At 40.9% G+C, this 17,797-nt stretch overlaps 1 protein-coding gene across 3 annotated transcripts in view; it reads right to left on the reverse strand.

Moving 5' to 3' along the window:
• The window catches only part of CENPO (centromere protein O), a 91,942-nt gene that overhangs the window by 4,370 nt on the left and 69,775 nt on the right, over positions 1 to 17,797 (reverse strand). For all 3 annotated transcript variants that reach the window (XM_069233759.1, XM_069233757.1, XM_069233758.1), the window contains one exon: positions 15,631 to 15,802. In XM_069233759.1, the coding sequence (XP_069089860.1) occupies positions 15,631 to 15,802 (172 nt within the window). The remainder of the gene's footprint in view (positions 1 to 15,630; positions 15,803 to 17,797) is intronic.

The following is a 17,797-nucleotide window of genomic DNA, read 5'->3' on the forward strand; positions in this document are numbered from 1 at the left end:
ACCTGCTGTCTCAAGTTCACAGATATGACAACCTGGGATCCTCTTAGCACAATCCCTTCTTTGGTAACAGACAATTCATCTTGGATATTGCAATATTTTTTTAAATTCAACATTGTCACTTAAAGGTCGAACACTCCGTCTCCAGGACTGGGTTGCAATAATGTCTTTAAGGGCACACATATCCTTATCAGGATTGTTAGCACTATGATATTCTCAATGGACAGAGCTGCAAGAGTGCTGGACTTTACAATTAAGTTGATGTACTCTTGAGCATTTTTCAACATTGAACTGTGTTGCTGTTGGGGTACTTGTGTGAAATAATCAGCAGGGTTTTGATTTTTGCATGGCTTGTGTACAATTGTATAGTCGTACTCTCGTAGACGCAACCCCCACCTCTCGATGTGAGAGGGCATCTTGGCTTTCGAATTGCCAAAAATGGTAACACCTGGTGGTCAGTGATGATTGTGAAATGCTTTCCATACAGAAACACATGAAAATGTTCACAGGCCCATACCACCACCAGACTCTCCTTTCCCGGCTGGGAATAGGCATGTTCTGTGTCAGACAAACTTCGACTGGCGTATGCCACAATATGTCTCTGAGCATTCGGATGTCCATTACGGTTAGCAAGGATTGCTTCCATCCCCACTGGCCTCACATCAACAGTTATCTCAGTGTGCAATTTAGGATCAAAATAAGCCATCTCATTTTCATTTTCAATTGCATGTTTTATGTTCTTGAAACTGCGTTCAGATTGTGCGGACTATGGAAAATGGAAATTTTGCTTTGTCAGGTCTCGAAAAAGAACACTGAATGTGGCAAAGTCATAAATGTATCTCGAAAAATAGCTGGCCATGCCCAAGAAAGAACGTACCATGGTGACATCTTGCGAAGGGCTGGTGGCTGATAGCGCTCATACTTTGTCAGGATCAGGAGTCATGCCTCCATCAGAAAATACATGTCCAAAGAACTTGAGCTTTGTGCTTGTGAAATTCACACTTTTCAAGATTTAAGGTGAGGTCTGCATCTGTAAGTAATTGACTCTTGTTTGAGGGCTTTATAATGTTCTTTTCGTGCTGCACCAAAGACCAGCATATCATCACTGTACTTGAAGGCATGTGTCACATGCATAACATCTTGGAACATTTCTGCAGCAGAGGACAATCCAAAGCTTAATCTTTTGTATCTAAATAGACCACTATGTGTCGAAAAAGTGGTAATGTACCGGATGTTCTCTTCCAGCCCTAGCTAATAACCCTTGTTCAGGTCAAGACGTGGAAAAACTTTGGCTCTATTCAACTGCATGATCATATGCGCAATGTGCGGACCAGGATGGCTCTCTCAATTGTTTTGTTGGTTTGGCACATATTCACGGAGATGTGCACTGCACTGTTCACTGTCTTTTTTTGCACTACCCAATAGGCGACACCCATAGGGTGGGACCAGTACAGAGTTCAATAATGTCATGTTTCAGCAAAGCTTTTAGCTCCTTCTCGGCTGCTTCTTGTTGGTGAAATGCTATTCTGCAGGGCCGATTGTGCAACAGGCCAGATGTCTTCACTGATGTGAAGTGCACCTTCAACGTTTTGAGCCTTCCTAGACCATGAAACAGTAAAACACCTGACTCACAATTTCAGGTTGTGTATTTAAATTGTAATTGATGGATATCAGGCCCATGTCAACAACAGTTGTAAAGCTAAGTAGGCATGCACTAGATGGGGTACCTTGAAGAACGTGATTTGGGGCCTGTACAGATGTCTTCTTGTATTGAAGGGTTACTATGAATGATCCTTGATTCCACAATGGTTTGGAAGTAGGCCTTGTGCTTTGACGCTTTGAGTCATGGTACAAGCGAAAGACTGAAATTTTTCAACTGGCATGATGTTGATCAATGCACCAGTATCAATTACAAAAGTTACTGGGCAACCACTGACTTTTAGTTTGATTTTGGGGCAATGCCAATAGGAGTTCTTTTGCTTTCTCAGCTGACTTGTTTCTGCCCTTATTTCGTCCTCCTTGCAAGCAACAATGCCCACTAGTACATGTCGTTACCTTTATCTATGATCATCGCTCATTCACCCTCTTCAGTGTTGCTTGATGGTGATGTCAAGGAAATGTTACATGATGAGCTTGATGGCGGTCTACTTTGTTTATTTTTTACCTGTTGCAGTTGAGGTTGTTTTTTTGTGTGGCGAGACTGCTTCTGGAACATTCTGGCATTCACCATATCCTACTGCAGTGACGCACTTGGGTTTTTCTTTGCCTTACAAATGGTTATAAAGTGGTTCTCCTTTCCGCACCTTTTACATGTTTGTCCAGTAGCTGGACATTTATTATTGTGAGGAAATAAAAATCCACATCGGAAACAGTATTTCTTTATCCGAGGATGTTGACTTACAGGCAACTGCTTGCCACTGGTGTCAACTCTTCATGACCAATGCAGATTCACCTTTTGCTGTTCCCACTTTCATGCCAGCAACTTGCCGATAAGCTTGTTCCTCAGCTCTAGCAGCCATCTATACCTTTTCTAGACTGAAGATCTCTCGCAACATGCGTCTTCTGAACGAGTCCGACAAACAGCCATCAATGACACTGAGGTGCATGGCTTCTTCATCATTAAATTCACTTGATTTGCAGTGTTTAATGAGCACATCAAGGCACATATTTATGGTTTTTGAAGCAAAACTGTGCTAACGCAGTTTTGAATCAAAAATATTAACACCATTCCTCAGAGCCATCTTAACGTCATATTTATGGAATGATGCAAGATGACGCTAAGCAATGGCTAGGGTCTAGAAAAAAGGCGCTAGCCAGGCAGGGATGGCGTTAGGGATTATGGCGCTAGTGGGTCTGAAATGACATTAGGCTTGTTAGCGACAAAATATATGCCGCTAACCAGCCTAGCGTCATTTTCTGACGCACAAGCAGCCACATATATGACTCCTGTCTAAGTGTAGACAGGAGTCATGCCCACCACCCCAATGGCCAGCACAGGGGACCAGTGTCCCCTGGGCAAGGCCATTAGACCCAGTGCCAGGCAGGGGACCCCATGCCAGGGGCCCCCAATGGCACACCTAACAATAAAAAATAAAAAAAAATAAAAAAAACATAGCGCCATTATTTGGTTCCGCCTATTCCGTGTGCACGGTACCTGCGCTGGAGTATAGATATGGTCCTGGGGGTAGAGTAATTTCTAAAACGGGAACGCCTACCTTGCATCTTACTGACGCAAGGTGGGTTCGTGCATCTTAGAAATGGCACTAAGCCCAATATTTTGATGCTAGACAGGTCTGGCGACAAAGCATAATTATGGCATTAAGTTTGTGCCATTTTAGCGTAAATAAAGGACGCTAAAGCAGCGCAATCCAACCATGAATACGGGCCCAAGTCTTTCAACAAACTCACCCAACGTTTCACCAACCGGTTGTCTCGCTTGATTGAAAATGTACCTTTCATAGTTGACGTTTGGCATCGGGTTGAATCTGGCTCCCAACACTGCTTTGATTTGACGGTAGGACTCTGTCTCAGTCTGTGAGAGTTTCCTTATCACTTTTTTCACTCCTTCACTGGTGGGATTCTTCAAGTATTTAATGATGTCCTCATCACTTATTTCTCCCAGAGCATCTATGAAATCATCGGAGGTCTCGATCTACAAGGTTCATCTGGTGTCAATATTCTGCTTTTTGGCGGCATTGATGGTGACAAATGTGGCAGCACTGTACTCCATACCTCTTGCGGCAGTTACAGGGTGCCTTCACCGTCTTAAAGACTTTTTTTTAGTTCTACTGAAGGCCACCGACTGCTGACGTCCTTTGTCTTCAGCAGCTTCTTTAGGGACCAAAAACTTTGCGATCACAGCCCCAATGTTTCCTCTCAAGTCACCTTGCCTGATTTTGAGGTCATATGGCCGGTGAGTAATTTTCACTACTTGTACTTGGTTGTTGCTGCCTTCTTGCGTTATATCTGGCTGTTGCTGCCTTTGACGTTGTACCTGGTCACTGCCTTCTAGCGTTTCCTTTGTATGATTGATGGCTCAGTGTTGTGGCACAGCACCTTCTTTTTTCTTTAGCCTGGCCAGCAAGGCCTTGGTGAAATTTTCCACCTGTGCATCCTCATCAGGCCTATGGGCTGGAGTGGCACTTGCACTCCACATACACTAACTGCAGACTTCTTCGTTTCAGCTTAGGCGCACGTGGCACTCGCAAGCAGTTGCTATTTCTTGCAAACTTTCATGGAGAACCGTCCTGTTTCTTCGGGGCACATATCTCTGAATCGTCACCTGTTGTTGTGTTCTCCCCAGCCCAGTAGCATGCACAAAAGCACACGTCTCTTAAATAACGTCTTTCCTATTCCGCAAACAACATGTAACTAACTCTCAATCACTCTTAGGAACCCACACTGACACCTCCCAGATTGATTACGTAATTCCCTTCATAAATTTACCCCTAGTTACGGGGTCCTAACACGTACAGTTCTAAGACACTGCACTGTGAATGATAGTTATGCAGAATATATGTTGGCCACGACTGTTTGGCTATGTGCAAGTTATGCAACAGCTAGGTAACTGAAAGCTAGGAAGAAACTATGCAGGTAATGACTGTAACACATGCAGTTGTAAAGAAACAAGTGCATGCTCTATGTGAACCAGAGACAAAAATGATCTTTATTGTGCTGTGCTTACATAGGGCCTAAGCCATTCACCTAGTCCTAGTGCCAAGGACCCTCATTATCGAACAGGCAACAACCTATTACTTGGCAATCTCCCCTAAAATATTTCTACAGAACCACCCTATTATTGCAAGTTTTGCTCCATATTTAAAATGTAACGTAACAAACACATTCCAAAAGTCCTGAAATAATGAAAGGGGAAACATCTGAAATGTAAAACCTTTCTCTCTAATTCTGATAAGTGATCAGAAGAGTAACAATTATAATACAAAAACTCCTTTGAAACTGGCTAGGCAAAATCAACAGTAGCTGTATAGTAATTTAACCTAAGTATACAGAACTATTCAGCATATCCTTAAGTAATTGTGGGCAATGCTGTTCTCTGTCAATCCATAGCAACTAAATCATTGTTGTTAAACACCAAAACCAGCCACACAAGAACATAACGATACCAGCCCTTGGCTAGCTTTACTATGTGTTTCTCCATTGTAAATATTTGGCAGTTTGATACACTACATACAAAGACAAATCAATACCACTGATGAAGATAAACCCTGAGGGAGTTCCTTGATGTGCTATATTCTGTAATAGTTTGGAAAGAAGATTATTGGAAATGATAGTAGACTATTTATCAATACAACAAAGGAGATTTGAATGAACTGAAGAAATCCTTTGAATCAAAGAGTACGACTCAAGATTGAACTGTGACAACATTATGTAGTCATTTTGATATCATATATTAAGAAGTGGGACTACCCACAATTACAAGAGTGTGCTCAATAGTTGTGTATCATAATCTGCAATATCCACCTCAGCACTTAATCAGTTCAATTACAATAATTTGGCTGTTTCTCTTATAATTTTACATCATAAAATCCACATGACGATTGTAAACATAATATTTGCAGTGGCAAGATGTGAACAGAGAAGGCAGTGCCAATAAAGTTATGTTACTAACAGCAAAGCAGCAGAAAGGTTGTCAAACAAGATTACTGCAGATCAGGAGTCTTCAAACTGGGGTGAGCGGGTGGGGAGTCGGGGGTCTCATGTGATCCCTGGGGAAGGGAGGGTGGGGGGGCGGGGTCGCCAGGCTCTGGCCAAAATAAGCATTATGCAGATGACAGTGCTTTGTTTTAAGCAGAGAAACATTTACTACATTTTTTAAAAGGTACCAAAACTTAACTGCAATGTTTGAACAAGTCTAGACATATTTAAACATTGCCAACTTAATAGAATAATTGTGAAAAATTCTGAAGGGGGGCTGAGTATCTTTTTTCCCCACTGGGGGGCTCGGCATTAAAATGTTTGGAAACCACTGCTGTAGATGATTTCACCAGCAGAAATAGGTATTCAGGGACACTGCACATCAATACGCAGGGACATGTCAACGTGCATCTGTCATCTTTGAGATGTTGGGTATTTAGTGTCATTATTGTGCACCCATACAAGCAGAACTTTACACAAGTGGGGCCAGTAGGCCCCAGACACTTTCTGAATCTGAAAAAAGGTCAGTTCAGTGCTAGAATGATAAAAAGGATATGTTGCCAAAAGTGCTTAGTGTTGACAACCCAAGACATGGACAGTAGTCCCATGTCAGCTAAAGGGCATACTTGGTGAAATACTCCAGGTTTCAAAACCAGGCTTTGTGCCAGAGATAAAAATTTTTTAAAAAAAGGCATAGACCTTAGCGCACCCACTGGATAAGCAGGTCAGTTGGGCCACGTCAAAATCAGAATACCAAGTATCACATTTAGTTAGGTCACTTACTGATGGAGTACATGCTCATTTACTATCTAGGGGACATTCCTCTCCCAACAGCCAACCTACACATAACTGCTCATACTTGTGACTTTGGGACATACTTAAGATACCAACTGGTTCTTGATTGTTATTTAAAAAAAAAAAAAAAAAAAAGGAGGATTGTGATTGCGTAATTCTAGGTTAGAAGAAGCCATTACCATGGCTAAAGGTGTAGAAATATTAGTGTTACACTTAAGGTCCAGATATTCTGGAGCAGTTGAAGTAAGAAAGGATGGACATTCTTTTGGTAGGTCTAACAACATTGCATATTCTACTTGTAGATCTAAAACACTTTGGCGAATCAAAGACTTTGGCATAAAGGAAGCTATGCATTAAATGCAAAAAATTGGGTCACTTTTCAAAAGTGTGCAAGGGTAGTAATACCACAGCTTAGCTTAAAAGCGTAACAGAAAAATAAACAGATACACAGATTTCTAATTCAGTATAAACAAAAGGTACGAATGGCAAAACATGGCTTTGCAAAGTACAGATTGACAAAGTTGAAGTTGAGATAATGACAGCCTTGGGATTAGCCATTGCTTGGGGAAGGGGGCTGACGCACACCCTCCTCCCCATTTTTGTTTTTTAATTAACATTGGCCCCACCCCCTGACCCCCCCGGAAGGATTTTAATGAAAAAGGGTGCTAGTTCCTTTTTATTTTTTTTATTTTTTCCCCGCAAACTGTGAAATTATGAATTTCTATGTTCTTTTCATTTCCAGGACACAGTGATTGAGTCCCTGAATCCTAAAATTGTGTGTGACCCAATATCTCTGTTGACGTTGATGTCACCCGATCATATCTTATCTAATGGTCTGCCGGTCCAATGGGACTCCCTTGGGGTCCGATATCTATCAATTTTAAACCTTAATTTTTAAAAACCTACTGAACACATTTAGAACAAATCACAAAAGCCAAACCTGGTGTAATTCTAGTTAGCTGTCTTTGCTGGAATGTTTTCTAAAGATCAATAGCAAAATGCATGGGGCAAACACGTTTTGGGACACCCCCGCCTCATTTTTCTCTGCCTGAAATTTTCCAGGAAGGAGCTGTGGTAAAGGATTTTTTTTAATTTCATGAAGATTGATGAAGATAGATGAACAGTGCCAAAGTTATTAGCAAAACAAAAATCGCTCCGTGACCTAACTATAACACAGTGGGAAGCGCATGCATATATTTTTTTCCATACATTTAATAAAAAAATAAAGGTTACAGTGACGTCATAGTTAGAGTCAGGTTTTACACACACAAAACCATACAAATTCAACAGTTATAATTATACTATTTGTTGATTATTAGAGTCTGGCTCCAGGTTCCTGGACTTGATAAGAAACTCTGAAGAGTATAGTTAATCTTTCTGCCGCCAAATGTAACTATTTTAACCAATCTGAAAACATGGGAATTGTAAATTTCTATATAGTGACTAACAAACTCTTTCTCTATGGAACTCATACCTTTAGCAGAAAGCATTCAATTTTGAGTGACTGATTTGAGCTGGATTATTTTTCTTACGTAGAGGTTGGATCCTATGTATTGAACAACTAAGGACTGTTTAAATGATGTTGAGACTTCCTATTCTCTTCTATAGGAGACAGGACTACGGTACAGTTTTGAGACAGTGTCTTACAATATTAGAGGTAGTGCAATGATCTGGGTCTTGGACTAGCGTGTTTATGAACGGGGGTTCTATTCCCCGGTCTGACATCAGATATTTATATTATCTCTTGCATTTTTATCTACAGGACACTTCGTATTGCATATATGGGGACACAATCTATTGTTAAGGGATATACATTTTTTTGAACAATTAAGGATTGTTTGTATTATGTTGAGACTTCTATTCACTTCAATACGTGAGAGGACTACGGTACGATTTTGAGAAAGTATCTTTCAACATTACAGGTAGCGCAACACTCTGGGTCTTGGAATAGCGTATTGATGAACGGGGGTTCTACTCCCTGGGCTAACATTAGATATTTATATTATCTCTTGTATTTTTATTTACAGGGCATTTCGTATCGCATATATGGGGACACATCTATTGTTGGGGGGTATACTTTTTTTGGCTGAATTTTTTTCTTCCTATAGCAGTGGAACCATACAACATGTAGTACATGATATTTCTATTTTCTCCAACATGTTTGAGGTCAATGATATGGTCTGGAAACAGTGTCTTCCAATATAGAAGGTAGTGCAATGATCTGGGTCTTGAATTAGCATGTGGGCAAACGGGGGTTCTATTACCTTGATTAATTCTGGATGCTAACTTTTTACTTATCTTTTGAATAATGTGCAAAGGAATAGCGAGTAGTTATCAGGTTAAAAATGGATTCTTGTAGATTTATTTTTGGGTGTAAATATGCTAATATTTATACTATTGCAAAGATCATATAATATGGTAGCATACCGGTTCTTTCTCAAAGGATCCTGTTATAATTGATTTAGCAGGGCTCGCGGTCTCTAGTATCAAGGTGGTTTGAATTTTGGTGAACATTGAGAATTGGCTAGAAGTAATTGTAAAGCTTTCCCAGAGGAGTGAAATGGAGTATTTAAGGGACAATTCTCCAGAGTGATGTGTTGATAGACCGCACATTATTAGGTAAGTTTAGATGGTGTATGGGTGGTTTTAGATAAGATATTGCCATGGAACTCAAGTAGTAATACACTAACAATGAAAAGCATTGTAACACCCAGACTTAAGTTAGAATGTTTCACGTTGCTGGTACAGCCAAGATTCTATTGTGTGATTAGGGTCAAAGTTACTGTTGGACATTTATCTAATTTTGACATTGTGCAAGTTACAAACATAGGGCCTGATTACAACTTTGGAGGAGGTGTTAATCCTTCCCAAATGTGACGGATATACCACCAGCCGCATTTCGAGTTCCATAGGATATAATGGCTGGTGGTATATCCGTCACTTTACTGTCACTTTTGGGACGGATTAACACCTCCTCCAAAGTTGTAATCAGGCCCATAATGTCTTGCCCAAGTATGGTGCGAGTTTGGTGTGTAATAAGGTGGAAAGGGGTTTCTATTTATTTTACATATGTTTTAGCTAACAGGCATCTTCTTTATACCTTGACTTATATTTTCGTGTTGCAGTCTGGTACACGTTGGACATCAAGGCTAAAACGGTGGGAGGATTTCCATTGGGTTTTTGGGTGTGTGTTAGAGGTTTGTGGTGTGGTCTGTGGGCAACTGTGTGGTTGTTCATAATGTTCTATACTACATAGGGCAAATGGTTAGTTTTGATTAATAATGCATGTATGTATGTGTGGTTATCTCTTGTTTTGCTTTTAAACTTAATTTATTCGTGCTCTTTGGGTTCAATGCAACTGCTTTAACGAATCTTGAAGGCATATTGCCCATGTGCTACTTGCTTTGATTGATAGGAGAGAAGATCTCGAGTGGTCATTTTTTGGTGGGTATTTTATGATGGCAAATAAAATACTCCTATACGTGGTAGTAAGTTAGTACTTTATTAATAGCATCTAATAAAAAACTCTACATATATATATTTTTAAGTTTGATGGTTGTGCTACAACTTCCTCATGTCTCTACAGAATTGAAGGCAGGCCGTTTTACCAGCTCATTGAAGGTATAAGTTCTATGTGAAAGGTGCTTGTCACTGCCTTTACTTATTTAGGTTTTTCAAGAAAATATTGCATGGTCACATGAGAGTTTACATGTACAGTTGGAAGCAAGTTTAACAAGAATCCTGTTAAGTGAATGTTAATACCTTGTTCACTTCTTCACACGGAAATTTCCACAATATGTATAAAAGGTTTCCATTTTTCTTTTGGACTGTAACTTACCTTGATGTATCTGTTTGTATTTTTGTAGGTATATCATTGATGAAATAGGTTTGAAAATGTATTGTGATTTACTGTCATTGAAATAAATGTTATACATGCTATTTTCAGTTGTCTTGATATATGTTTATGGTATTCTTTTCTGATCCAACAGCCATGAAGTGACTATGACGCAAAACATGTGTTGGCTGTGGCTGTTATACGTTGCCTTTTTTGCTCTGCTATACAAAGGAATAATAATTATTGATTGGGAAGAAAAGACAGGATTTTGGAAAGTTTTACTCATCTAGTTGTGGTGTTCTGAGATCACACTGAGCTGGTTATCTATATGGACACACATCTGGTTGAGGGACCAGAGATCTAGGACTTGTAGCGCTGGGCATTTTCCTGATACCTTTATATTTGATTCTATCATTATACCTATGTTAAGAAACTATAACTCGTGACCTAAAGTTACTTAACAAAAAGAACAGATGATGGACAGAATGCGGAACAAATCAAGCATTCACCCCCCAGTCACAGATCTGGGTTTGATCCATCATTTTTTCTGTTCACCATGCCACCCCAGTTTGGAACCAGCCATATGAAAATCAGTCTTGACCCTACTCACCATGGAAGCAGTCCAGCCCGAACTGCCATGCCAGGTCCTTCCCTGAACCGGAAACAAGAATCCTGGGACCGGTTTCGGGGTATGTTACTTAATAGCACTAGTTAATATAGTTTGTTCAGATAAGTGTAACTATAAGCATACCTATTACTGTTGAATTTCGATGGTTTTGTGTGTGTAAAACGTGACCCTAACTATAATGTCCCTGTAACCTTTGCTGTTTTTCTGTGAATTTCTAGTTTTTTTTTTTTATGTAAAGTAATATATAAACATCAAACTTTAATACAAGGACACAGAGCATGGCTAACGTGTGAGATGGTGGGTTCGTTTTCGATGGCCTACAGTTCCGCTGATCCTTCATGATTTTATACTAGGGGTTAGGCTGAGCACCACGGTTGATCCGCGTATCGGCCCAAAAATGTATTTGGACAATGTTTTGCCATGAGGGGTCCCTCACAGACCCTTCCATGTTTCCGATGGAGTCAGGATACCCATTTTCGGCCCCGGGGACCACCACCCCCACGTGGCCAGGCCAATGTTCTTAACTGGAGGGGTGGCCATGCGCCCCCCTCCACCCCCACCATGGTCCAATTTCAGCCTCAGGGACCACCACCTGTCTTAGGCCAAGCACATTTAAATTTAAAGGAAGGGAGCCGCACACCCCCCTCCTGGACCCAGTAATGGCCCTAGGAATCACCAACCCCCATGACTGGCTCCCTATGTTCAGAGGTGCCCACCCTCGGGACATAGCTGTTTGCTGTCGCTTGGGAGGAGCTCTGACTACTCCTGCCTAGCGAGAGCAAACAATAAGTCTGCTCCCAGCAGGCAGGTGCAGGAAAACTGCTCCAACCCACTGGGAGAGAACTTTTCATCTGTTTTCCTGCCGGTTGTCATGCAGACAGGAAAACAGATGAAGAAATGCTCCTGCATGCAGGGAGCAGCATTTATGGAACGCCGGCTCCCGCTCATGGCAGCATGGACCGAGGGGCATTGAGGTGCCCCTGCTGTCCCCAACACTATGCACTGGGTGTCCTAGGTGTGGCCAGAGCACCCAACATATAATCGTCCCAAGGAGGGGGACCATGTGACCCCACTCCACTTCCAGTTATTAACTGTGCCCCGGGAGATGGTGCAGAGAAAGGAAGGGGTGGGGGGAAGAAAACTGTGCATGGCAGGGGCACGAGTTATAGTTTCTTGAGATAAGTGTAACTATAACTGTTGAATTTCAAGTTTGTGCGTGTAAAATCTGAACAAACTATAACGTCCCCCTAACCTTTGGTTTTTTAGTGAATTTCTTATATAATATATAAAAGGTACAGATGGCAAATATATATATCCATGTTATAATTACAACTCAGTAGCTGCTCACTCAGGATGTCAACACAAATGGCTTATTCAAAATACAGGAATGGCATACGTGATGCGGGTGTCTCGATACTCCACATACAGACTCAAAACATACTTGTGTGCGAGACGGGAAAAATCACAAACCACTCCAGATCAAGGTTTGCTGCAATTCATTTATTCAAGCGGGAGCCATGACTTGTTTCGACCCACACGGATCTTGTTGCTGTGGTGAGTGTTAATATTGAACATGATTAAATTTTTTCTTGGTTGCATCCATTAGTCGAAAGTAATGAGACTATACAATCAGATGAGTTGGAAAATCGCTGAAGGATGTACATCCAGATTTAACTAAATATATGTAAGCGTGGCCTTTAGGCAGGCACATACAAGTGGGTTTGCAGGGTTATAGTCAAGAGTGTGGCGAAGGAGGAACGGTCATGAGAAAGCATACATTTGTTCCTCCAGTGTCACCCGTTAGGTTTATTCAATGTACCCATTAAGGGTATTTGAGAGTAAACATTGGCCAACCACAACAACTTCTTTGAAAATGATGCCTATGACTGTTGGAGCTTTGGACAGAACACCAAATGACTTTGCAGGATCTGTTAAGTTACCTGAGCAGCTATGGTGCATGGTAGTAGTAATCGATTATTACTCTAAATGGAATATGCACCTGTGCACTCAAACTTCATCACAGACCTGGTTAAATCTTTATTCAGTTAAAATATAACACAGAAGTGGTTATTAAGTTTGTGGGGTGCTACATGAAGAGGCACAACTCAAGAACATGTTCCCAAATTCTCAGAAGAACTGCCTAATTTTACTTCATTGACTGCCCTCATAAGGTCCACTGACGCTACCTGCGGGGTTTCTCGGCTGCACACAATCTGCGTCAGACTTTGAGTTCAAACCACTGACTGTGCTAGACTTGTGTGGGGAAGAGACACAGGTTCAGTGGAAGAACTGTTGCACACACACAAAACTGGTCTCTATGAATCATCAACACAAGTTAACTCATTTCATATTTCTCACCCGTATCTATTCCACAACTGCTAAGCGTGCTAAAACGTCTCCATGTCCCAACCTTGTCCTAGATGAGGATTAAAGGTAGCAGATTTTTTGCATTTGGCATGGAATTTTACAGCCATACAGGCATCCTGTAATGATTGTGTTAGTTGGTGCTATGTCAGACATGCTGGACTGCATAATTGAACTTCGACCACCAACGGTATAATTAGGCTACGTTAAGGAGTTACTGCTGGGGGTGGAGACTGGCAGTGAGTGTCTTTCTCGGAGTGAAAAGGCGAACCGATATGTGCTGGGAAAGCAAATACTGCATTTACAAAAAAGACTAGTTAAGTGACCTTGTCCTAAGGAACACCAAATGTGAAACATGGGGATCTACAACCTCCGTCCTCAAGACCCCAAGACATCTCAGCCCCATTACAGACCTTTCCATTAAACACTGCTGAAGATGATGTAGATGAAACGTCAACCTCCTGCTACCCAACCAGCTCACCAGAGAGCAACACGTAGCCTGGATATTTCTGAAGCCACTCCACAAACATTCCAACGTCTATGAGTGTACCACCCCTCAATTCTCCTGATAGACTGTGCTGACCATTTGCAGACTCTATCCCTGATTGCGCCCGTGTTGTAAACTTTTGTTCTAATGGTACACTGTGTGAGTGAAAGACACCCTCCTATCAATGTTAATTCCAACACTGTGAAAGAGATACCTTACTGTGATGCTAATACTGTACTTTGACATGTGATACTATACTTTGTACTAAACTTTTTGTTATGTACCACAAAGTTTTGGGAAATTTTATATATATATATATATATATATATATATATATATATATATATATATATATATATATATATATATATATATATATATATATAAATAAAGGTTATGAGGGAAGCCTTTGTTTTTAGAACGGTTATCTAATGTTTTAACCTCAGACAACGGCATAGAGTTGTTCTCTGATAGGATGAAGACACTTCCGAGTACTCTTGGTGTACCACAGTTTTAAGCTTTTACTCTCCATAGTCCAATGGATTCGTGGAAAGATCCAACAGATTTATGAAGGAAGGGATCTTGTTTGATTTGGCTTCAGGGTGAGAAGTAGAAGCTAATCTGGAGCAGAATGACTGGATTTATGTTACTGTGCCTTATTCAAACAATGGAATTTCATCTTTCATGCTATTGAGGGGTAGACATGATATTATCAAAATCTTCCTTGTTAGATGTGTGATCGTATTAAAAAAGATGGATGGTGCGATGTATTCTGGACATGGGTTCCTAAGGCATAAGAGAAGAGCAGAAAGCACTTCTGATTGTGAAAAGTAAAGTTTAGGAAGTTTGGGAGCACAGGTCTTAAAAAGAAAAAAAACTAGTTTTGTGGCCATATTCAAGAATATATTTCTGGTTATCAAAGATGCAAAGAATGTTGACTTGATTAAAGGAAAAGGTTGGTGGAGCTCGAGAAATGTAGTGAAGGTGAGCGCTTCACAAATAAAAAACAGGAAGATATGGTTATGTCAGCTGTCATTATCCTCTGTGGTATGCTTTGGCAAATGCAAGGGTGTGCTCTTGATTTCGCAGCAGGCCATGGGCGGAACGTTGTGATATTGTATCTGGGAACAGCTATGATATAGCCAAATCAGTTTTATACTACAGGAGGTAACTTACAAAAGGTATAAAGGTACAGATAGGGACACTGGAGTTAGGTAATTCTGAAGCACCTGTGTCTTCCACAGAATTATGGTTTCACTCCACTTGCTACTCTCTGCCAACTGCACAATTTGAAGATTTCAAAATTAAAGAAATGTTTCCTGCACAAATGACTCAAGAGTTACCGGAAGTAGCACCACACATGGTGCCATCAGGTGGCACAACCTTTAAAAGGCTATTTAATCTCATTTTGGTTGCTAAATGCTATTTTCTGATGTTAAACAGATTTTACAGAATAAAAGTTTGCGCAGACAATATTGGAGTGCTAACACGCCAAAATAAATTATAAAAGAAAATACTCTGAAAGAACGTATAGCATGGCACCACATAAGTTGCCCTTTCTTTAAACATTCCATTGCCGCATAATTCAAATGGCCCTTGTGATTTTTGGAGGAATAAAATGAACTCGGCATGTACCTACACCGGGCGCCATAAACACAACAGGTCGGGTATATGATCTTATAGTGAAAGGTTCAGTATGAAATAACAAAAATTATTACCTTACAAGGAACGATTTTTTTCTTACCAGTAAATCATCCAAAGGTGGCACTATTCCCATACATTGTGGATAAAGAAAGCAGGATGCAAGACTAAAATAAGCCATCGGATGATGCGGCAGACGCACATTTTGGTAGCAGCCTTCCTCCTTACCTTGGCAAACGAGGCTGACCTCCGTGGGAAGAGAGCGGACGCTGTCACCATAAAGAAGCTTCGCACAAAACCGGAACGAATGGTCCTCGTGTTTCACTTCATATTTAAAGGACAACAAGTTGCACAAAGAATTTGTCTGGAGTGCCCCAAGACGGTAACGTGCAGCATTGTTCTATCAGTAGGAGAAAGAAAGAACTCTGGTATAACATCTCTCTCTGACAAACTTACAAAATAAGCTCTGAAAAAATGCACAATTTTAAGCAGAGAACATTCACACTATAAATAAAAACAACTCAAAATTGAAACAGATTATAGTTGACACAAGTCTTCCAGAGGTGTTGCATGCATGATATATAGGTATGAGCAGTGCTTAATTTGTGATTGCTGATTCAGGTGCAGAGCACCGGCACTTATTTCTGAGGGCCGGCACTAATTTTTCTGCTGACCCTCAAGCATTTACTGCGAGGAAAAGACACATACAGGGAGTGCAGAATTATTAGGCAAGTTGTATTTTTGAGGATTAATGTTATTATTGAACAACAACCATGTTCTCAATGAACCCAAAAAACTCATTAATATCAAAGCTGAATATTTTTGGAAGTAGTTTTTAGTTTGTTTTTAGTTTTAGCTATGTTAGGGGGATATCTGTGTGTGCAGGTGACTATTACTGTGCATAATTATTAGGCAACTTAACAAAAAAATATATATACCCATTTCAATTATTTATTATTACCAGTGAAACCAATATAACATCTCAACATTCACAAATATACATTTCTGACATTCAAAAACAAAACAAAAACAAATCAGTGACCAATATAGCCACCTTTCTTTGCAAGGACACTCAAAAGCCTGCCATCCATGGATTCTGTCAGTGTTTTGATCTGTTCACCATCAACATTGCGTGCAGCAGCAACCACAGCCTCCCAGACACTGTTCAGAGAGGTGTACTGTTTTCCCTCCTTGTAAATCTCACATTTGATGATGGACCACAGGTTCTGAATGGGGTTCAGATCAGGTGAACAAGGAGGCCATGTCATTAGATTTCCTTCTTTTATACCCTTTCTTGCCAGCCACGCTGTGGAGTACTTGGACGCGTGTGATGGAGCATTGTCCTGCATGAAAATCATGTTTTTCTTGAAGGATGCAGACTTCTTCCTGTACCACTGCTTGAAGAAGGTGTCTTCCAGGAACTGGCAGTAGGACTGGGAGTTGAGCTTGACTCCATCCTCAACCCGAAAAGGCCCCACAAGCTCATCTTTGATGATACCAGCCCAAACCAGTACTCCACCTCCACCTTGCTGGCGTCTGAGTCGGACTGGAGCTCTCTGCCCTTTACCAATCCAGCCACGGGCCCATCCATCTGGCCCATCAAGACTCACTCTCATTTCATCAGTCCATAAAACCTTAGAAAAATCAGTCTTGAGATATTTCTTGGCCCAGTCTTGACGTTTCAGCTTGTGTGTCTTGTTCAGTGGTGGTCGTCTTTCAGCCTTTCTTACCTTGGCCATGTCTCTGAGTATTGCACACCTTGTGCTTTTGGGCACTCCAGTGATGTTGCAGCTCTGAAATATGGCCAAACTGGTGGCAAGTGGCATCGTGGCAGCTGCACGCTTGACTTTTCTCAGTTCATGGGCAGTTATTTTGCGCCTTGGCTTTTCCACACGCTTCTTGCGACCCTGTTGACTATTTTGAATGAAACGCTTGATTGTTCGATGATCACGCTTCAGAAGCTTTGCAATTTTAAGAGTGCTGCATCCCTCTGCAAGATATCTCACTATTTTTGACTTTTCTGAGCCTGTCAAGTCCTTCTTTTGACCCATTTTGCCAAAGGAAAGGAAGTTGCCTAATAATTATGCACACCTGATATAGGGTGTTGATGTCATTAGACCACACCCCTTCTCATTACAGAGATGCACATCACCTAATATGCTTAATTGGTAGTAGGCTTTCGAGCCTATACAGCTTGGAGTAAGACAACATGCATAAAGAGGATGATGTGGTCAAAATACACATTTGCTTAATAATTCTGCACTCCCTGTATCGGAAAGACGGAGGAAGAGGAAAACGAAAAAGCGTCACAAAGGGAGAAAGCAGAAAGCTGCACGAGTGAGCTGAAGGACAGGGAGTGGCTGTAAATGGATTAAAGGGGCCCGAGGTGGCTTCA

Source organism: Pleurodeles waltl, chromosome 5 (genome assembly GCF_031143425.1).
Source record: "Pleurodeles waltl isolate 20211129_DDA chromosome 5, aPleWal1.hap1.20221129, whole genome shotgun sequence".
Classification (NCBI taxonomy): domain Eukaryota; kingdom Metazoa; phylum Chordata; class Amphibia; order Caudata; family Salamandridae; genus Pleurodeles; species Pleurodeles waltl.